Raw genomic sequence first — 22,139 nt, 5'->3', positions numbered from 1 at the left:
GGCTCAAAGCTCAGGATGAGTGTGGGGTCCAGAGTCAGCTGTGTCCCGTGGAGCCTGTGGGCCCTTTGGTGAGACCTGGACCTCCCTCCCCGCCCAGTTTTCTGAGCCTCTCCCAGAGGGGCGATGCCTACCTGGCAGGACCCCCCGCAAGGATGTGAGCTGCTATCTGTGAAAGTACCCAGCACTGTACCACCAGCACCACTGTGCTGCTGCCCTGGGACCAGGAAGGGGTGTGGGACCAGGAGAGGAGGGCAGGAGCCGGGAAGGGGGCTTCTGCAGACACCATGCGATGTGGTGAGGGCTCCAGGGCTGCCTCACGCTGCAGCTGACCGAGACGCAGGAAGGAAGCCAGTATTTGATCTGCTTTTAACTTCGTAAATAAATACAGCCCAGCCCTCTGCTGGCGGTGTCAATGGGGATGGAGACCACCCGCTGCCAGGGTCTTCCTGTCGCCCCACCCGAGTTCCCGGTGCCCCTTTTCCTGTTCTATCTTCTATTTTTTTCTTTGGCCGCGCCACGCCGCTTGTAGGATTTTAGTTCCCAGATGGAACCCGTGCCCCCTGCAGTGGAAGCACGGAGTCTTAAGCGCTGGACCGACAGGGAAGTCGCCTGTTGTGTCCTCTTGACCCCATGTGTATTTATCAGCGAGCCACTCCCTGCTCCCCAGGCCTCTCTCCTTCGTCCCTTGTCTGTTTTGGGCAGGGAGGGCTGAGAGCTGTAACCTTTGCTCCTCCTGAGGGCCTGCTCCAGACTCATGGGGTGGGGAGGGCACGTTGACCTGAGGGGTGGGACGGGGCCCGGGATCTCGCAGCAGCAAGGTAGCCGAGGTGGGAACCGGGGACCCTCCAGGCACCTCCGGTCCGGGAGGGCCCCCCTGCTCGGCTGCCCCCAGGAGGTGAGCAGCCAGCGGTCTGGGTACACGTTTCATGGGAGTCCTGCAGCGGGGGTCCCGCAGGGCCCGGCAGAGGCCTCGGAGGGGGTCTCGCTCCCTGAGGTGCAAAAGCAGAAATGAGGAGGGGCGTGTCGAGGCTCCTGGGGGCCCTGTGAGGGGCTGAGGGACTGAGGCTGGTCCGGGGGCAGGTGGCGCTTTCCGGGCTGGTGTGGCGTGGCTCTGCCAGGGCAGGGAGGACAGCATCGGGGGGCTGCAGGCACGGGTCTGCGATGGGCCAGGTCCTCCTCTGACCTCAGGAGCCCGACTGGCAGGGATCTCATCCATCCTGGCTGGGGAGAATGCAGGTGGACAGGGAAGAGGCCCGGGAAGGGGTGTGTAAACTCAGAGGAGAAGGGTGGCTCGGACCCGGCGTGGCGTGCGGCTCTGCCAAGTTGACGGGTGGGCAGCGTGATGGCAGGGGCTGCCCTTGAGGCTACATTTACAGAGAAAGCCCAGGCTTCCCTATTGTCTTTATTGCTCAACAGTACAGAGGTGGGAGGGTGTCCTGGAGCCTAGGTGGCCATCACCCAGACCTCTCTCAGGGAGCACACCCTCGGAAGTTTCAATTCTATGCTTATTTTGTGCTTATTTTACGTGTGATTGCCAAGGGGCTGCTAGAGATTAAGGGAAGCCGCCCTCATTTGCTCCCCCCGGTACCACCACCTCACCGTTGCCAATGGCGGGAGGGGCTTAGGAATGTGTCATGTGCGCAGCATAAAGTGGACCACTTTAATGATTGTCAGTGTGCCGTTCAGCGGCATTAAGTACATTCACGTTGTTGAGCAGCCATCCCCACCATCGTCTCCAGGACTCCTTTCATCTTCCTGAACCAAACTCTGTCCCCATTAAAAGGTAACTCCAGTCTCTTCTACCCCCAGCCCCCGGTAACCACCATTCCACGTTCTGTGTCTATGAATTTGACTGTAAATGCAGTCATAGAGTAAATTTGTCTTTCTGTGACCGGCCCATTTCACTTAACACGGCATCCTCAGGGTTCATCCACCTTGCGAGCAGATATTGGAATGTCCTTCCTTTCTAAGGTCGAGTGATACTCTCCATCGTATGGATATATGGATAGACCACATTTTGTTTATCCCATCGATGGCTCTCGTGAATAGTGCTGCCGTGAACTTGGGTGTGCAAATATCTGTTCGTGTCCCTGCTTTCAATTCCTTTGAGTACGTACCCAGACGTGGGATTGCTAGATCATATAGGAATTCTATGTTTAATTTTTTCAAGGAGTTTTTTAAACCAGTGTCGTCCTTGAGGTGTAAGAAGGGGATGGGACCTGGGCACCAACTGGGACCCCCCCCCCCCAACCGAACCGACCCTTTTCCTTCTGCTTTTTTTGAGGGGGGGGGCTGCCTTTTTTCCTTGCATTGGAGGATGGATTTTAGATTTGCAGAGTGCTTGGCTGGAGGCTGCTGAGCCAACTTGCCTGGAGAGGAGGTTTCAGATTTCACTGTGCAAACCTTTTTCCACACTAAGCCGGGAGCTGTGACTCAGCCTCGCTGCCCCCTCCCCTCCCTCCCCTCCCTTCCCCCTCCCCCTCCCTCCCCTCCCTCCTCCCTCCCTTCCCCCTCCCTCCCTTTCCCCCTTCCCCTCTGGCTCTGAGTTGGGTTGAGCCTCCTTCATCTCACTGAGCCTCTAGAAGCCATGGGATCCCAGGCCCATGCCCGCTTCTTTCCTGTGTTTGGCTTCAGCCTTGGGTAGAGCTTTGCAGGAAGTGCCTGGCCTCAGCGGCCACCGTGTCACCAAGTGGCCAGGCCCAGAGAGGTTTTCCTGCTGGGTGTTGCTGGCAGAGGAGGGGAGAACAAGGCCTCTCTCTCACTTTGCTCTGGTTCTGGGGAGACAGTGGCTTTCCAAATCCCCAAAGAATGCACCTTGTGCTCAAGAGGAGGGGGACCCCTGTGGTGTGGGGACCTCAGGTATGAAAACCCTCCCACAGGGTGAGAGGAAGGCAGGTCCCTGTGTGCTGGTTAGAAGCGGGAAGAGGCAACTGAGGGCTTTCTTCCCGCCCATCACACTTGCATCGGAGCAGTCTTGGGGGGGTCATTGAAATGAGGGGTGCTGAGTCCAGATGAGCTGGACAGTAGACTGAGCCCTCAGGTGGGATGCAGAAGGGGTGGCCAGCCATCCAGAACTCAGGCTTAAAAGCATCAGTTCCTCAGACGTCGGTTTGGGGAGGTGTGTGCAGAGGGAAGATGGCTGGGTTTTTAGTTGCCAGGGAGCCTCCTCACTACGCCATGGCATCTGGCTGCAAATCTGGCCCCTCAGTCTCACCTGGTGGGGGTGAAGCATCCACGTCGGAGCCTATGGTCCCCCTGGACACGGGCCAGCAGACCCTCACGGGGTGGGGCAATGACTTGGTTTTGCACCAGGTTGTAGCCGGGATATCGTGGAACCAGCACGTGGTTTCACAAACATGAATTCCTGCAGTTCTTGGGGTGAGCCTTGGGGCCCTGAGCCTGACCCTGAAGTTCTTACTGGAGACTCAGTGTCGATTTGACCTTGGTCACGAGCTCAGCGCAGTCACGGGCCTGGGAATCAGGTGGCGTGCTCAGTGTTCTTCCAGGCGATAAAGAATATGTTGACTTTTTAAGATTGTTATTTTTTATTTTATTTTATTTATTTATTTTTTTTGCGGTGCGCGGACCTCTCACTGTTGTGGCCTCTCCCGTTGCGGAGCACAGGCTCTGGACGCGCAGGCTCAGTGGCCATGACTCACGGGCCCAGCCGCTCCGCGGCATGTGGGATCTTCCCAGACCGGGGCACGAACCCGTGTCCCCTGCATCGGCAGGTGGACTCTCAACCACTGCGCCACCAGGGAAGCCCAAGATTGTTATTTTTTAAAAAACAGTTCAAAGGTTCTTAGGATATGTGGACGCTGGTAATTCTGAGCTAATGGAAAAGCTGGGCCCAGAGGAGGAGTTGGGGGCAGAGGATGGGACCTGTTGAAGGAGGTGGGGAGGGCATGGCTGGCCGCCCTAAAGAGTGACAGTGATGTTTTAGAGCTGAGGGGGCCTCTATCCATTGTCGAGTTCACAGGCCCAATTTTAAGTCAGCAAAACTGAGACATGGACGGCTTACGTGAACCGCACCATCTCAGGTGTGCAGCCCCCTGGACAAGACCAGAGCCTCTCGCTTCTGAGACATTCCTACCACGGCTTAGAGCTGCCCACCTGCCCCACCTGGAGGGTGAGTCCCAGGTTGCAGGGCCAGAGCAGAGAGCCCTGTGGCCCGGGGGGACCATTCAGGTTCGAGGGGAATGAGGCCTCGGCAGCTGAAGCCTTCCGCCCGTGCCCAGCTGCTGTCGGAAGCAGCTCCCGTGGTTGGCAAGTTTCGAGTAGGGGTTGCTGTAATTTAGGAAAAGAAGGCCTCGTGTTTATTTTATTTAAACAAGCAAACAAACCTGTGATTCCCAGAAGGAAGTGGGAGCTGGAGTCAGACCTGTCTTGGAGGGTGGGGTATGGAATTAGGGTTCTGCATTAACAGGGTTTTGTGGGTTTTAAGACAGTTGACCCCTCCCCAGCTGTCCTTGGGGATCCTGAGTGAAAGCTAGTGAAGTGCCATTGCAGATACTCAGGAGGAGGAGGTAGAACTTGACCATGGCCTCGGACTGTCCTGCAAGGACAATACAAAACCCAAAGTCCAGGGGGTCTGTGGGTGATAACACAACGATCTTGGTAACTAAAGCCCCTATGATGGTCCGTGGATTAAGGGTCCATGGGATTAAGAGGTACCGGGGTGCCTCTGTGCAGCTCTTGGGGTCCTCCTGCTACACTCACCCCAGAACTAGCCTCTGCTGGGACCCTCCTGTGGACACACACACAGGCAGAACCCAGCCTGGCCTTTGCGGCTGGCACCTGAGTGCAGACACCAGGGACATGGGCGGATCGGCATGGCAACCAGCACAGTGCCAGGCCGGGTGGGGGTAGTGCAGGATCTCTGCCCTGGCTGTCTGCTGGGGTCCGATGGGAATCCTTTACAGCCACCAGGGCCCAGGCCACCCTGGGTATCTGACTCGGTCTGTTTTCAAAGCTCCCCAGGTGACGCTGCCCTGTAGCCAGGGCTAAGGACACCTGTTAGAAGGCATGTGACCAGCTGGGACTGGAGGTGGAGGAATGGGGTGAGGCAGAGGCGTGGGAGGGAGCTGGGACTTTGGCCGTGTGGGCGCCCGCAGCCGGTCTTAGCCTGCAGTGAGCTCCTCCAGGCTGCCCACACGGAAGGAAGTGAGAACAGTCCCGCTTCAGGCTCTGGAAGCCCGAGAGTGGCCCTGTGCTGGGCCCTGTGCCCGCCTGGCCTAGGCAGTGTTTGGTGGTGGCAGTTGTTGTAAACTGGTGACTGACCGCCCCGGAGGCCACCTGCGCTGTAGCCTTGGGCTGCTTGCAGGTGAGTCATGGTGACGTGACTTAACCCAGTTAGGATGACCTCTTGGAAATCCCAGGTGCCCTTTGGAAGGGGTCGAGAAGTGACCCTCATGTGAGATTTGGAACAGGCTGGGCCATTGTAAGTTGATGTCCCAGTGAGGGGCTCCCCTGAATTAGAACGGTTCTGGGAACAGAGCTACCAAAGGGCCAAGGGCTTGGAAGCATGTGTGGGCTTTGTGGTTTGGCCTGGGATGGGGCTGACTGCCGTCAGGTGCCTGTAGGAAGGTGTTAGCTCTATAACTAGGTACCCCCAAATAGGGAGCCTGCTGTAGCATAAGCCACTCTCTGTGCTCTCAGGGACACTCGGCTGGGAGAGGCCTGCATCCTGTTTCCTGGCCCTGCACCTAGGTCAGCAGGATCAGGTCGGACCCCACAAAGGGAAAAGAATGTCCCTGACAGCAAGACACTAGCACTTGGGGTCCACCTTTCAGGGCCCCCTCCCGCTGCCCCACAGCTGTCGAAAGCCCAGCCTTGTGTCGCCTGACCAGGGGGCTGCTGCTTCGTCCCCTCCTCGCGCTGCCGTCTTTGGGTGCCGTCAGTTGTGAAGGTGAGGTCAGCCTACCTGAGGCCTCTGTTCCACGCCTGTAGGTGACTGGTGGGGCGTGGAGCCCCTCTCCTGGCTCTAACGCAGGCTGCTTCTCTGCAACGTAGATGCACCATTCGGGACGCCGCCGGGGTACGGCTGTGCCACGGACCGGGCCGAGGAGCAGCGCCGGCACCAGGACGGGCTGCCCTACATGGATGACTCACCCTCCTCCTCGCCCCACCTCGGCAGCAAGGGCAGGGGCAGCCGGGATGCACCGGAGTCCACCAAAGTGGTGAGTCCTGGGGTGGGAGGGCGGGTGCCAGCAGTAGCAAGTAGGTGATGGGACAGCCAACAGTCGGAAGTCAGTCACTAAAGCCCTTATTCCCCCATCTGGTGCATGGGGACCGCCTGCCGGGAGCATGAGCTGGGGGGTCGTGGGGCTCTGTCGGCGGGGCATGGACGAGGCAGGCAACCGTGCTGAGGCCCAGAACTCGCTGGCTGCCGTCTAAAGCAGCGGAAACTGGGGTGGTGGCCCCAGCAGGGTGCCGAGCAGGGCGGTGTGACATGACTCATCCACTTTCCAGGGTCCCTCTCCTGAGGTCTCATTGTCATTAATGATCCCGCCATCACCTCCACTCTACAGATGGAGAACTGAGGCCCCGAGGTCCATGGCGAGTGCAGGCTGGCACATCCTGCAGGTGCCTCTCTCGTGGGCACAGGGCTGGGGTGGTGGCGGAGCTGGTGTGCCAGCCCAGCCTGGCTCAGTGTCCTCACGCTCCCAGCGGTCCCAGGGCTCAAGCGGGCACTTCTGAAGTGCATTAGGGCCCAGCCGGGCACCCCTTTGACCTGTCGGGGTCTTTCCTTTTGGTCTGAGAGGGTGCTGTCCTTGGGGCACCTCTGTCTTTCTGGTCCCACTGTCCCTGAGGACACATACCTTCCCCCTTCTGCTTAGCTTGTTTCTGGGTAATCTCCACTCTGAGTTTAAAACTGAGAGAGAGGGACTTGCCTGGTGGTCCAGTGGTTGAGACTCTGTGCTTCCACTGCAGGGGGCCCGGGTTTGATCCCCGGTTGGGAAACTAAGATCCTGCATGCCACATAGCGCAGCAAAAAAAAAAAAAGAGAGAGAGTGAGAGGACTCTGCTTTTCCATGTGGCTGGAAGCATATCTTTTCACTGCAGTGGCCTCTCCGCTGGGCTGGCGCCTTAGCTGCAGAACTACTTCTTTCTTTAGCTTTTGTGATTTCTGAAGACCACCGTGCTGGGCAGGCTTCTCGTCCTGAAACGGGAGTGGGAGGGGAGCCCATGTGTAATGCATACCTCCCTCGTGCAGCTTCTTACCAAACAGCCAGTTGCACCATTTTACAGACGAGGGGACTGAGGTTCAGAGAGGCAAAGTGACTTGCTTGAGACCATACAGCTACCAGATCTGAAGCCTTCCCAACCCCTCAGCTGACAGTCTTTCCCTCAACTGCCTTGCCTTTTTTATTTTGCGGTACGCAGGCCTCTCACCGCTGTGGCCTCTCCCATTGCGGAGCACAGGCTCCGGACACGCAGGCCCAGAGGTCACGGCTCATGGGCCCAGCTGCTTCGCGGCATGTGGGATCTTCCCGGAGCGGGGCACGAACCCGTGTCCCCTGCATCGGCAGGCGGACTCTCAACCACTGCGCCACCAGGGGAGCCCAGCCTTGCCTTTTTATGATGCATCCCCTTTCTTCCTGCATTGTGGGTGTCACTTGGTACAGAGAAGCATCCTTACGGCTGAGCCCTGAACTTGGACAGTCTTCCCTGTCCGTCTGTGGTCCCTGAGGGTTGTCTTCCCCCCGCACCACCTTGCTCTACTTCAGGCCCCTTGAGGAGGCTGCTCTGCCCTCCCTGTGCCCCAGGCCCTGTGCGGCTGGATGCCCACCTACCTCTCCCTGGGCTCCTGCCCTCAGACCCCTGCCACACTGACTTGGGGTTCTGCCCCCACATTTTAGCCCCCAGTTGAGGGGCTTATCTGCTGTGGAGCCTGTCCAGATCCAGTTGCTCACCCCCTCCTGCCTCGCAGAGCCCACAGGCATTTCTCACGTTACACACGAGGCTAGAGGCTGCACCTGCTTGCCAGGCCTGGGGGCTGCAGTCCCCAGCAGGCCACCTGGCTCAGAGAGGTGTCAGGAAGCACCTGAGTGAGATGGGGACTTGATCAGAGGAGGGCTGCACTGTTTTGTTCCAGAAGCCCCGTGGTTAGGTGCTTGGAGCCCCAGGGTGGGCACCCTTCACTCCCCTGGAGACAGGCACAGCCCTGACTTTCTGGGTCCCCCATCAGCTCTGCAGTGAGACTTCCTTCTTTCATCTTTGATTATGGGTTTGAAGACGATGCAGCTGTCACTTTCTAGCACCCACAGAAAGCACGGTGGTCTCGAGGTCAAAGCTGCGTCATCCCCATCAGCCAGGGGAGGGGTCCCTGCTCATCCCTCTCCGTCCCTGCCTTCCCGGGTGGGGCTCATCCCCGGCTGCCGAGCTTGGGCCCTTTGAGCGGTGAGCTGTCAGGAGGACCTTCCTGGGGACTCCATGGCGACTTGGGGGCTCGGTGGCCTCCTGGGGTGCAGGTCAGCTCTGTGCATACCCGTCCCCAGGGGTGGGTAAGGGGTCAGCAGAGGCCAGGCCCCCCCCCCCTTGCCTGGGGCACTGTGGAAAGGATGCAGGTGGCCATGTAGGGTAGATCCTGGTGACCGAGGCCGTCCCAGCGCTGAGTGTCAGTGACATTCTCCATCCCTGGTCGTTCTCAGAGGTGCCTGCCAGTCTTGCCTGTGTTTCCCCTGGACCCATGACTATGCAGTGCCAGCCAGCGATAAAGATGAGGGTCTGGGCATCACCCCCGGCTGCTATCCTGTGGGGAGGTGGTGTCCTTTGTTCTGCAGCTGTGCTGACCACCACATCCCAGCCGGGAGCAGCCAGCCCTCACGGCCCAGGTTCTGCGCCCCAATCACCCCAGGCCCCGGGTGGGGGTGGGCCTGGCAGCTGGCTGGCGGGTGGCAGTTCTGTTCCCCTGGGTCCCTCCCTCAGCTTCCCTACCTTGTTTTGCCACACCCAGTTCATTTTTTATTTTTTATTTGTTCTTTTAGCCTCAGGGTTGTGTTGCCTTGCCCTCTCCCCTCCCGGGCAGCAGTGAGAGGAGGCCTCCTTCATTCCTTCTTCCACTCGCCCTTTTCCTCCAGCCTCCTCCTGCGGTCTCGCGTCTGGACTGGGTGCATTCACCAGCCCTCCCCCCGCGCTGGCACGTGCCGAGGTGGGGTTGTAAACATCGCGGGTCCCCGCCCTGGCCTTTGCTCTCTCTTCTGCACTTCCCCTCCACCCTCTCTCCTCCGGGTGGGGTGGGCCAGTGTCCAAGCCGAGACGAGCCGTCCCTGTCTGCTGCCACTGGCCCGTTTGAGGCTCAGGAGAAGGTTGTAGTCTGAGGAGAGGTGCCCTCGCCCCCGCCCAGACGTTCCCTTGAGCTGGCTGCGCCCTCTGGAACGGAGAGCTGGACGGGGCGCTGCCCTGCCTACGTGCCTTTTCCGCCCGGCTCTGCAGGCCGCGCGGCGGTGGGAGCAGCCCCACTGGCCGTGCTCACAGTAGTGGGGTTGTTCCCGGGCGCACGAGCCTTCACCCTGGACCCGCTGGGAGGCACGTGCAGGGTCCGCACAGCGTCCGCTGGGAGCTTGCTTCCCCGAGGCGCCTCCGCTCGCGACGTGGCCTCTGTGATCTGAGGTGAGAGGAGATGATGGGATCCCTTCACCCTGCACATCTGTGCTGATAGTGGTGGCACTGGGGGCCTAGAGCAGCCTGCATGGATGGTCCTAGACCCCAGGACCCGCTTGTCTCACGGACAGGGGTTCCCTGGAGGGGCCCTTGGAGCTTTGTAAAGATGCGGCCAAGCCAGGGCCCAGCCAGTGGTTCTGGATCCTCTCATTGGTTGGTTTATTCTGTGAGTCTTCGTGGAGCACCTGTGTGTTCCGGGCACTGTGCCCCAGAGGCTCCCACCCTTGGAGCCGCTGCCCAGCGTGGTCTGGACGGGGCCTCTGGTGTGGGACGTGGGGGTCCTTTCCCCGGAGTGGCTCTAAGCCAAAACTCTGATGGCTGTCCCCCATGTGTGCACACACAGCTGTCTCCCATTCACCCACAGGCTGGGAAACCAATGACGGAAAGCGCAGGGCTGTTACGTCCCCTTCTCTGGACACAGGGCCCCAGACGTCTGGCGCCTCGCTCAGACTACAGTGAGGCCGGTCAGCACAGGCCGGGCAGAGGGAGGGCAGCCTCAGCCTGGTGGAGCACAGGCCATGGGCACGGCCAACCTGACACCAGATTGCCTTGTTGGTGGTCCAGGAGCAAGTGAGGGGTGTGGCCAGGAAGTCGATGAAAACAGCAGTTTCATTGCCTTTGGAATCGTCATCTGTATGAGTTTCCTGGGCATCTGTAATAAAGTGCCACAGACCATGTGGCTTAAACAACAGAGGTTGATTTATCCCAGTTCTGGAGGCTGGAAGTCAGCAGGGTTGGTTTTTCCCGGGGCCTCTCTCCTTGGCTTAGAGATGCCCGTCTTCTCCCCGTGTCTTCCCACTCTGTGTGTCTGTGTCCTAATCTCCTTCTCTTGTTCTTGTTTATATTGAGGCACTGACATATAACATATCCGTTGTAGGTGTACAACGTAACGATTTGATATATATATATATTGTAGAATGATCGCTAACCGTAAGTCAACATCCATCACCACACGATTACAAACTTTTTTTCTTGTGATGAGAACTCTTAAGATCTATTCTTTCAGCAACTTTCACGTATACGATACAGTCTCATTAACTATAGTCACCGTGCTGTTCATTACATCCCCAGGGCTTATTTATTTTCTAACTGGAAGTTTGTACCTTTTGATCGCCTAGTCTCTTGTTAGAAGGATACCAGTCATTTTGGACTAGGGCCCACCCTGATGACCTCCTTTTAACTTGATTACTTCTCTAAAGGCCCTTTCTCTGAACACAGTCACGTTCTCGGGCACCAGGGACACATCGCCCCCATGATACCATCACAACTAGGGATGGAGTGTGGTCTCCCAGCCATCTTGGACCCTCCCCCCCGCCTCCGAGGGCGCGTGAGCTCTGTGCTGACGCGAAGGCAGCGGAGTACCACCCCACATACAGTAGCGGTGTTTAGTAGTAGGGAAGGGGGGACCTTGCCGTAGCCCACATGTATGCGGGTCCAGAGTCTAGAAAGCAGGCTCAGAAGAGCAGGTTCAAGGGACAAAGGCCCTGAACCCAGAGGATGGGCTTTCCCTTGGGCAGGTGGCCACGGCCCCCAGCCCCACCACTGTGGCTGGGAGGGAGGCGGCGCTGCCCGGGCCTGATCGGTCCAAGGGTCTGGTGGCAGTGGCACAGAGGCCGGCGAGGCAGGTACTGGGAGAGGAGAGGGGAACTGCAGAAGGAGTCGGGGTGGCCGTGTGGGGGGCCCGACGCCCCCTGGGCTCAGCCTCTTCCAGGACAGCCAGTCCTCGGTCACGGGTAGAAGGTGTGGAGAGAGGCCTTGCCCGCCCTGCTCAGCTCCAAACTGCCCGTTTCCTGGTGTCAAGACCAAGGGTGGCCTTTGGCTTAGCTGGATGACCATCCAGAATTTGCAGCGACCACAGTCGAGCTGCCATGCCGGGACCCCCATGCCTTCCTAATTTAATCCCACCTGGAACCTTCTCGGGAAGCTTGTCCTCAGGTTGACAAGCTGGCTTCCTCTCTGAGAGAGGCCGCCTCAAGCACCCTCCCCCAGGTCTGACTTTTGTCCGTTTCTCCTGCAGAGTGAGCTGGACTTGGAAAAGGGCTCAGAGATGAGGAAATGGGTCCTGTCTGGAATCCTGGCTAGCGAGGAGACTTACCTGAGCCACCTGGAGGCGCTGCTGCTGGTGAGGAGGTGCAGGGGCCGAGCGGGCAGGATGGGCCCTGGCGAGCTCTGCTCACGCATCCCAGGTCCCAGCTCAGCCTGGGAGCAGCCCACCCTCCCACGATCCTTGACACACCTGTGGGCAGGCAGGACATGCTACCTCTGTGGAGGTTGGGCCTCCCCAAGGGGCAGTGGATGCCAGTGAAAGACTCGGGTACCAAACCAAGCTGGCTTTAAATTTTTATTGTTAATGGAATTTAAAAAATAAAAGCATGTGTGTCACGTGGCCACAATGTACTTGACGAGTGGCGAGCCCTGACACCTGTGCTGCCCCGCCAGTCACCTGTGCCCTCTTCCAGCCCATGAAACCTTTGAAGGCTGCTGCCACCACCTCTCAGCCGGTGCTGACGAGCCAGCAGATCGAGACCATCTTCTTCAAAGTGCCTGAGCTCTATGAGATCCACAAGGAGTTCTACGACGGGCTCCTCCCCCGCCTGCAGCAGTGGAGCCACCAGCAGCGCGTGGGCGACCTCTTCCAGAAGCTGGTGAGTGACCCGGAGCAGAGACCCGGCAGCCTCCTGGGGGTGACGGGGTGACGGGCGGAGGCCAGGCCTCTCCCTGAGCCTGGTGCCACCTGCGGGCGAGGCTGCTGAGGGCATGATGGGGAGGGAGAGTCCTAGACACATCTTACTGCCTGGGATGCCGAAGGGGGGCTGTGGGGAGGGAGTGCCGCCACAGCACCACTGCTGGACCGCGTGAAAGCGAGGCTTCCCTCCCTCTGCTGGCCCCAGTGACATCTCTGGTCCTTTCCGGGTCTGCTCAGTTTTACTCAAGGTTCCCAGTCTCCAGACTGGTCCCCTCTGGACCACAAAGATGCCGCTGCCCTGGGAACAGGACTCAGACTCTGGGCAGGGGTACTGGGGCAGGCAGAGCCTGGAGGGACAAGCACAGGTGGGGACAGTGGGGGTTTGTTGTACTTTATATCATTTTTGCAGTTCTGTGAATTAAAGGCTCTTGAATTAATCAAGAATTAAAAAAAAAAAAAGTAGTTTGGGGAGGGAAGGCTGTTCAATAAAAGGGTCATACGAGAGGAGCCCTTGGGTCCCCAGGGGGTCCCTAGCTGAGGAAGTGGTGAGAACAGGCCTTGCGTGTGGCCCCAGCTCCCGCCGCAGCCATTTTGGGGACCTGGATGCACGTTTAATGCTAGCGACTGTGACAGCAGCTCCCTGGATCCTTGCAGGAATCAGGATGTGTCCTGTGGACAGGCTGGAGGAAGGCAGGAGGGCTGGTTTGTACCTGGGGACGGCCATGCCGGGCTGTGAACCGAGGGACCGTGAGGCCGTCTGGTCCCCGGGTAGTGGGTTCAGCTCTGATCAGGGGGCTCAAGGGGGCCTGCGGGTGCCCTGTCTCAGCTGAGTAGAGGCAGCCCCACCGGGCAGGTCCCAGCCCCACCCCGTGCGAGTGAGGAGGCCGAGGGGCAGGAGGTCACCTGCCCAGACAGTACCCCTGGTCTGTCTGCCTCCAGGAAGAGTGCTTTGCCCCTGCCTTCAGGGGCATAATACTGGAGAGTGGGTGGTGCTGGATGACAGAACAAGGGTTTCTGCAAGGGCTCAGTGGGCCCAAACTGGCTGGGAGTCCGTTCGGCAGACGTAGCTCTGGATCCCTGGTTACAGGGAGGGAGAGGCGGCCATGGGGGCAGGTCAGGGACCTTCTCTGGCCATTTGCTGACCTCGGGGCCCATGAGGAGCGAAGGATTCGGCTTTTAAAAAGTCAATGGGATTGGGAAAACCTAGTAATCAGATGAAGCGGGTTGGTGGACCCCTTGGCACTGGCCAGGCCACCCCCGGAAGGGACCAGGCTCGGGTGAACACTGAACTGAGACGTGGGTAATGAGGATGATGGAGAAAACTCTCAGATGGAGCTGCCGGATAGATGTTTGTCTTCCAAGGTGTGAGGTTCATGTGTGTGGAGGCCCCCACCTCTGGGTCTAAAGGGGGAGCCAGTCTCTTTAGGTGGAGCCTGGTGGGGCATGTCTCTATATAAGGGGCAGCAAAGAGGCCACCTCCCAGCACCGCGAGCCCCCATCCTGGGATGCCCTTGAAGGCGGGTGCTGGGTAGGCCTGGGTGACCGAGATTCCACCTCTGAGGACCCTTAATCCTGATTAAAGGGTTGCCCGGGCCTCCTGTGCTCTTTCCCTGGAGTGTTCTCCCTCCCGCGGGAAGCCGGTCCTCTGGGGGTGGGGTGGCCAAGGTCACCGGGCCCTCTCTAAGTGCCCAGAGCACGCGGTGAAAGAACGCCAGCCCCCAGCCCTCCTGGGCCGCCCAGACGCCCAGCTGGCCCACCGCCACGCCAGCCCCCAGCCCTCCTGGGCCGCCCAGACACCCAGCTGGCCCACCGCCACGCCAGCCCCCAGCCCTCCAGGGCCGCCCAGACGCCCAGCTGGCCCACCGCCACGCCAGCCCCCAGCCCTCCAGGGCCGCCCAGACGCCCAGCTGGCCCACCGCCACGCCAGCCCCCAGCCCTCCTGGGCCGCCCAGACGCCCAGCTGGCCCACTGCCGGCCTGTCTTGGCTCATGCTGGGCTCCGGCGTTCCGCCCGGGTGTGGCTTTCCTGTTGGCCACCGCCCCGGGCTGCAGACTCTCCCGCCCGGGACCCCTTTCCCGTGGCCAGAGAGCGGAAGGCTGTGTTTTGACGCAAGTGCTCCCCATCGTTGAAGCCCACATCTTTGAAGAATTGTGTTGTGGGCAGAAACTGCAACCACGCTCTTCCCCAAATAACACTCTGAAGTCACTCGGAAACTGAAAAAAAAAAAATTAATAGTCTGATGAACACCAGAATTTGGAAAGTTTCCTCTGGTTTCCCTGGTGTCCTTGAACTACCTTCACGTATCAGACGTTGCAGCGCAAAGACGTGGGGAGAGAGGTGGGGCCGCGGTGGGAAGTGGAGCCCCAGGAGCCACGTGCTGCATATGCACGTGTGTGCCGCCAGGGCCGGGCGCTGGGTCTCCCCAAGGACAGACAGACACCGTCCCCGTCCCTTTCAGATCAGCACAGCGGGGTCAGGCTCCCCAGCTAGGCGAGTCTTAGAACCCGAGGAGCCTGTGATGCCCCAGCCCTGGTACCTCTGCTACCCGGGAATTCATGAGCCACACCTGGTAGCTCTGGGGGTGGGGCATCTGACGGCGCCTTAACTCCCCTTCCTGTGGGGCTGTGGGTTATTGCTACCCATCGGGGCTTTGTTTCTGGCTGAATTTTTATCAGCTCGGGTTGTTTGTTTCTAATCATTTCCAACTTCCTGTATTGTTGCAAGAATAGCACAAAGAACTGGGTGTGCGCCGGATATACCAATTGTAACATTTTGCACTGATTGTAACACTTTGTCACATTTGCTTAATCTTTAATCTTTATCTCTTTCTCTCTCCTTTGTATACACACCCCCCACCCCCCACCCCACCCCCACACACGCACGCATGCTGAATAGTTTGAGAATAAAATGCAGATCCCTCTGCCCTTTTACCCCTAAATACTTCATCGTGTATTTGCTAAGGACGTGCTCTTCCACAACCCACAGGACAGTCCTCCATCGGAGGACGGACGGTTCACAGTTGAGTGATACTATTATTTAATATGCAGTGCTTCTACAGATCTCTCCCAAGTTAGCCATCGTGTTCTTTGTAGCCATTTTCCTTCTGAGTCGGGATGCAGTCCAGGTCACGAGACGTACGTGGTTGTCGGGTCTCCTTAGTTTCTTTCCATCTGTACCAGTTTCTCAACCTCTGCTGGTCTTCCACAACCTTGACATTTTTCTGAAGCCTGCATTCTAGTTTGGGTCTGAGGTTTCTTCGGGAATAGATTCAGCTTCTGCGCTTCTGGCAGGGAAAAAAAACAACAAAACACTGCAGTGATGCTGTGTCCTGTCGGTGCCTCACATCGCGGGGCACGTGATCTCCACTGGTTAATTGGTGCAGCTCGGGTTCTGATTAGTGCATGAATTGCTTGGAACTTCTCAAAAATCGCGTGGAAGATGTGAGCTCCTGGAAGAGGGGGCAGGAGAGGTAATGAAAGGGGTTCTCCTCCCAAAGACCCTGTGTTAGTTTACTAAGGCTGCTACAGTCCAGGTGGCTCAAACAACAGAGATCTATCTCCTCCCATTTCTGGAGGCTGGAGGTCTGAGATCCAGGTGTGAGCAGGGCTGGTTTCTCCCGAGACCTCTCTCCTGGGCGCGTAGAGGCCGTTATCTCTGTGTCCTCACGTGGTCGTCCCTCTGTGTCTGTGTCCTAATCTTTACTTCTCATAAAGCCCCTATAGTCAGATTGGATCAGGGCCCACTTGAATGGCTTCATTTTTGCCCAATCACCTCTTTAGGTCCATCTCCAAATACAGTCACATTCTGAGGTGCTCAGGGTTAGGGCTTCAACATACGCATTTTGAGGGGACACAGTTCAACAGTGATATCCCCTCAGGACTCGGCTGAGACGTTGCCTCTTTAGAGAGACCGCCCTGACCACAGTATCTAAAGCAGCCCCGCTGTTCTCCTCACCTGCTCTGCCTTCAGCCATCTGCCATATTACTTGTTGCTTTACTTATTCATCGTGTGTCTCCTGCTAGCCGGCTGCGCTGTGTCTGAATGATTCGAGGTGACAGTGCCTCAAGCAGGGCCTTTGTTTCTGTGGGAGACGCTCAGTGAGTGAGGGGGAGGGGGAGAAGGCAGGGCTGTGGGTCCGACCGGATGGCAGGGAACCTGGCATCTGGAATGCAGCGACTCGTCCAGGTAATCAGTGGGGCCAAGCAGGGCCCCCTCCAGCTGCTGCTTTTTCTCTCGCGCCCCCAGGCCCACACGCAGCCCCCTCAAGGAGCGAGTTCAGAAGACCAGACAGTGCCAAGGGCATCTGGGATTGCCATCTGAAGAAACATAAAATTCAGTATAAATGCAAATGCATGTAGAAATAAAATTGAGGTTCGATGCAGACCAAACACCAGGATCAGCAAAAGCCTCAGTCCTCCTGCTCCTGGTCGGCTGCAGTGGGAGGCCCGGCCAGCAGGTCACGGCGTCTGCCCTTACACCCCAGGCCGGGGTTTCCCTGCTGCCTCTGGAGGTGACCTGGGGCCCAGCAATGGTGGTGGCTGCACACAGGACACCTCCCCCCAACCATGGAAGGCTTTACTCAGTTGAGTGTCGGAGCAGGAGGCCGAGTGAGGAGACACTCTATTAATGCCTTTGGTTGAGAACAGGACAAACAAACACCTCTCGCCTTGCACCCGGCAGCAGAGGTCTCCCACCTGCCAGGTGTGTAGTGTGACACCTGGGCCCCGTTGCCAGGTCTGGGCTGGGCTCATGTCTGGGCAGCGCGAGCCCCTCTTCTCCAAGGGCAGCTCAACTGAGTGTTTCTTGCGTGTCTGAAGAGATCAGATAGGAGCAGAGCAGTGGCCCCTCAGGCCAGGGATGGGTCCACTGAGGTCTCCCGCTGCCAGGATGCGAGGGGGCTGCTGCATCCCACCTGCTGGAGACGCTCATCCACATTCACTGATCTCCTGGAACTTCAGCTGCTGCTGGTGGCCTCATTTAAATGAGTGGGGTGGGAGGATGAAGAGAACTGCTACCCGCCCGGGGCTGTGAGTCACTTCTCAACGTGTCGCTTTGGAAGAAGGAAGTGTGCTTAGCGCGTGGGGAGGGGAAGCAGGTGGGAGGCGGTGACAGCGTGGAGGAGCTGAGTTTCCTGCAGCCCTGCGTTGTCTGCTGCACCTGGGCTTCCTCCAGAGCTGTGCATAGAAGCCCGTTACCCAGAGGGATGGAGACCGCCTGTCCCGCACCTGCCCCACACCTGCCCTACACCTGTCCCACACTCTCTTCCTTCCTCCCTGCAGGCCAGCCAGCTGGGTGTGTACCGGGCCTTTGTGGACAACTATGGAGTTGCCATGGAAACGGCTGAGAAGTGCTGTCAGGCCAACGCTCAGTTTGCAGAAATCTCTGAGGTACGTGTGACGCTGTTCAGACAGGTGCGCCCCTCCACCTCCTGAGGGTGGGCTGTGGGCTGGTCGTTGGCACACCGTGACCCGGGAGAACAAGACACAGCAAACTAAGGTCTGGTTGTGAACCTCACCTCTGTTTCCAGATGCCTGTGGGTTGTCCTGAGCAGACAGAGCAGCCCGAGGAGCACCCTGCCTCCCCAGCAGCCAGGGCCCAGCTCTGGGGTACCCCGGACAGACTTGCACTGTCTGTGTGTAGTTCGGGGTGTCCATAGTTCTGCCCCATTAACAGAGGTCTCTACACTTGAGTCCTGAGGCCAACTTTGCACCTTGCGGATGGAGAGCAGGTGGGGAGGTGTCATGCTCTGCTCCTCTGGGGTCTGCAGCCGGCCCGGGGGATGGGACTGGTGTGCATTCTGTCGACCCGCGTGGGAGGAAGCTGCAGGCTGGGCACCGCACCGGCCCGGGGGCTCTGAAACCTCAAGCCCTGGAGTGTTAGCACGAGGGGCCTCGGAAGAGCCCCCTGGATGCAGAAGACGGGCGGCCATCAGGGGCTGGTGGCCATGCCAGGTCCTCCCTGCCCCGCTCCATCCTGCTTCTGCCCGTGGCAGTTGAATGATACTTTCTTCTTCCCAGGCCTGTAGTCCTCAGAGCCCTGACCTGCCTTCCCCGCCAAACAAGGATTCTGGGTGGGAAGACCTCCAAGTGAAACCCCAGCTTTAGGAAGAGAAACGGCAACTAGAAATAGTCAGGGGAGGGTCTCTTGCTGGGATACGATCGTACCCCGACTGTCACACCTGGGCTTTGTTCCAGGGGATTTGTGCTGTTTTATAATTTATCACGGGGGCTGGGCCCTGTGGGTCCCAGCACTGGCGTCTCCCATGGTGATAACGTGCCACACCGTTCCCCAGAGCCCGTGGGTGCCCTGCTCCCCACCTGGTGCCTCTGGTAACGGGCTACATGCACCCAGGGCTGCAGGCTGGCTCCACACTTCCCTCTGAAGCTGCCCTCGTTTGCCTGCAGCATTGGGTCTGTTCCTCTCTTTAGTTCATTAAACTAGCAGCCCGCATACTCCTAACAGCTGGAATGCTGGCGCCAAGTCCCAGGCGACTTTGACAAATTAGAGTCATAATCTTTTAAGAGCAGGCTATGGTTAAATGGAGCCAAGTTCACGTCCACCAGGACAGGTGTCTACAGAGGAGGGAGGAAGCGATGGTGGGATACCACCCGGGAGTCACGTGGTCCCACCAACCAGGCACAGGCACAGGCACAGGCAGCAGGATGGGGTTCGGGGCGGCCAAATGCCGGTTCTGTGAAACTTTTACCATCAGGTGGTATCCACTTTGGTTTTCCATCCATGTTTCAAAAAAGACCCAGAGAGAAAAAAAAAAAAAAAAAAAAAAAGACCCAGAGAAATTAGAGCCACACAGACAGTGAAATGAACCAAAAGGACGCAGAAGAAGCAGGCCATTTAGAGGTGTGGGGAGTTGCATTCTGGGGGGTCAGAGCTCGGCCATGGGGACTGGATGTCCATCTCCAAGGACAGGCAGGGTGGAGCAGTGGTCCTTCATGTCTCCCAGGACTGGCCTGAGAAATGGGTGTGCTGCAGTGTCCAGTCAGACTGGAGTTGCCTGAGATGGGTTCTGCAAGCTCGAGCTCCCCAGATATAAAGTAGGTAACAGGAATCATGTGAAAAGGGCTTCCAGAGTCTAGTCAGTTTGGGAAATGTGGGGTTAAACCAAACTTGTAAGTTTTCTCAAGGCAGGCCTCCCAGAGCCCCGAGATGCTCAAGGTGCCCACGTTCATCACACCTTCCAGGGGCCCTTGGCGCGTGGGCTGCTGCCCTGGCTCGTGTGAGCGGCACCTAATTTTTGCAGACTTGAGCTCTCACGCCCCCTCATCCCCCCGCCCACCCTCTGGGAGCTGCCGAGGCAGATGGATGGAGGAGTTATTGAGGGGAGCTAGATTCTCAGGAGAGGCACCAAGGTGCATTGTGAGTTTGGCCTTCGTGAGCTTAAAATACACTATGTTTTCTAGTCCCAAGAGGTTTCCCACAGCCTGAGAGGTTGGGACGGTCATCTCCAGGCCCCTTCCCATTCCTGTGCTGTGTTTTCTGTTCACTCAGAAGTCTCGTACTGGGATTAACCACAGCTTCTTTCCAGAGACTATTTCAGGCACACAGGGACCTTTTATCCACATTTCTCTTGGTACCTTGGACCAAATCAGCAGTGCCTTTGACACGGTTGTGTTGAAAAACGACCCACCCACTAAAAAGCGCTGCTTACTTCCTGGGCAAGGGTGTTTGCAAAGTCAGGGGAGGGGAGGCTGGGGTGGAGGCAGAGTGCATGCCAGCGGCCTGCCCTGGCCTCCCCGAAGCTGAGTGCTCTTCTTTCTGACCCACCAGCCCCTTGCACGTTGTTTAACTGCTCCAAGAAAGCTGCTCCGTGCACCCAGGAGGGGCATTGCCAGTTGCCTTGGTTTGCAGGATCCTCTGCGTCAGAGGTTCTCAACCAGCGCTGATTTTGTCCCCTGGAGACACTTAGCAATGCCGGGGGACGTTTTAGATTGTCACAGCAGGAGGAGAGGGTGCTGCTGCACCCATAGGATGCTATTCAACATCCCAGGGTGCATAGGACAGCCCCTTAGAATAGAGAATTTCTGATCCTAATGTCAGCAGCGTCATCCAGGGCGAGCGTGTGCTCAGTTGGCCCCGTTCTGCAGGCTGTGGCCCGGACACAGCCCTGAGGTTTGCCACATCTGGACTTCTCAGCGGTGAGAGGAGAGTGGGAGTTCTGCTGAAGGTTCCTGACCGTGAACTCGCTGACACATCAGAGCTGCTTCATCTGCCCTGTGGAAAACTTGCTTTTCTCTTTGCAGAACCTGAGAGCCAGAAGCAACAAGGATGCCAAGGACCAAACGACCAAGAACTCTCTGGAAAGTGAGTTCTCCGTGCCGAAGCCCCTGCATGCCCCTGTGGTGGCGGCCGCTGCCAGCAGACAGGAGCAGCCAGGGCGCCCAGCTGGGTCACACTCCGGCCCCTCCGCTGCTCCAGATTTCCAGTAGTGGGGGGTGGGGGGATGGGGAGGGAGCAGCGCTGGCCGTGGTGGGTGCGGAGGGACACGGTCAGGACCTGTTGCCACCAATGGGGGGTGGGGGTGGGGCAGGGAACCAGGAAGAGGTGGGAGTTATCGGAAGCCCACAAAGCAGGCACTGCTGGGCATTTACAGTGTCATCTTGTTGTCCCAACGGCCCTGCAGGAGGCTCTTGTCTTCCCTTGTTTCAGATGATAAAACAGGTTTAGGGTGGAAAGGACCGTGTAGAACGCAGATTCAGAGTGGCTGGGCAGGAGTCAGGGCCAAGTAGTCGGGCTCCCGGGCCTGTGTTTGCCCTCATCCCTCTGGGCAGAGTGAGCTCAGGAGCAACAAGGTACTTCTCGTTTCTGGCTGTTAGGGTCTTGGGAGGAGTTACGCTCACAGAGAACAGCAGACGTGGGCTGGGGCCACAGCTACACCGCCCTCTGAGCCGGTTTCCCCCATTTCTGTAAAATGGGGGTAACAGTGCATGCCCTGCACTAGTCGTGGGGGTTATGGGCGGAGCTGCACCCTACATGTGAGAACACGTGAAGCGCCTGTGCCCGTGATGGGCTGTGCCCACCATGGAAAAGCGGGGATGGCCCTGGCCGCTTGGGGCTCCATGCTGCTGGCGTCCAGGGGTCCAAAAACGCTTATAAAACCAAGAGCCGCATCTCAGCATCAGGCTTGGATACACATGGAGAGTAGCGTGCTGGTCCGCACGCCCCGGCCTGGGATCTGCGCTGGCGCTTCCTCCCCAGAGTGCTGGCCAGCTCCCTGACCCCAGGCCGGAGGGCCGTCAACACGGAGGCCTTCGAATGCTTGCTGCTGACTCAGCCACGTGGGCTCGGGTTCTGATCAGCCCTGGACCTGGCACTGATGTCACAGACTGAAGGCTCACAGCCATGTTCCCGACCTTCCAATGCATCGGGTTCAACCTTGTCACTGAGCGGAGGGGAGGTGGGGTTCCCAGGGAATGTGGAGGCTGAGGCTGCCCCCACCTCCACCCTTGCAGTGAGGGTGGGTGGGCAAGGCGGGCGGTCAGCCTTCTCTCACCCTTCGTCTCTCCGCAGCCCTGCTCTACAAGCCTGTGGACCGGGTCACGAGGAGCACACTGGTCCTGCATGTGAGTCCCTCGGGCCCGGGGCCTCCTCGCCCTGGGGTTCTTGGCTTCTGTCCTGGGGCTGACACTTATATCTGTCAATTTTGCCCACCTGCCCCCTTTTCTGTCACACACCTGTACTGAGGATGCGGAAGTGAGGCACCTCTGCCATCCCTGGGCTCCTGGGGGTGGGAGCGGGGAACGCAGCAGGCTCGTCAGGTGTTCCAGATGCC

General features: G+C 58.4%; 1 protein-coding gene across 4 annotated transcripts in view; it reads left to right on the top strand.

Moving 5' to 3' along the window:
- The window catches only part of BCR (BCR activator of RhoGEF and GTPase), a 100,663-nt gene that overhangs the window by 45,138 nt on the left and 33,386 nt on the right, over positions 1-22,139 (top strand). For all 4 annotated transcript variants that reach the window (XM_032602394.1, XM_032602392.1, XM_032602395.1 and 1 more), the window contains exons 2-7: positions 6,013-6,179; positions 11,684-11,788; positions 12,126-12,311; positions 17,632-17,739; positions 20,611-20,671; positions 21,878-21,930. In XM_032602394.1, the coding sequence (XP_032458285.1) occupies positions 6,013-6,179; positions 11,684-11,788; positions 12,126-12,311; positions 17,632-17,739; positions 20,611-20,671; positions 21,878-21,930 (680 nt within the window). The remainder of the gene's footprint in view (positions 1-6,012; positions 6,180-11,683; positions 11,789-12,125; positions 12,312-17,631; positions 17,740-20,610; positions 20,672-21,877; positions 21,931-22,139) is intronic.

The sequence above is a fragment of the Phocoena sinus genome, chromosome 14 (assembly GCF_008692025.1).
Source record: "Phocoena sinus isolate mPhoSin1 chromosome 14, mPhoSin1.pri, whole genome shotgun sequence".
Taxonomy (NCBI): domain Eukaryota; kingdom Metazoa; phylum Chordata; class Mammalia; order Artiodactyla; family Phocoenidae; genus Phocoena; species Phocoena sinus.
Note: the sequence above shows the minus strand (reverse complement) of the source record. Positions and strands in the feature narration are given on the sequence as shown.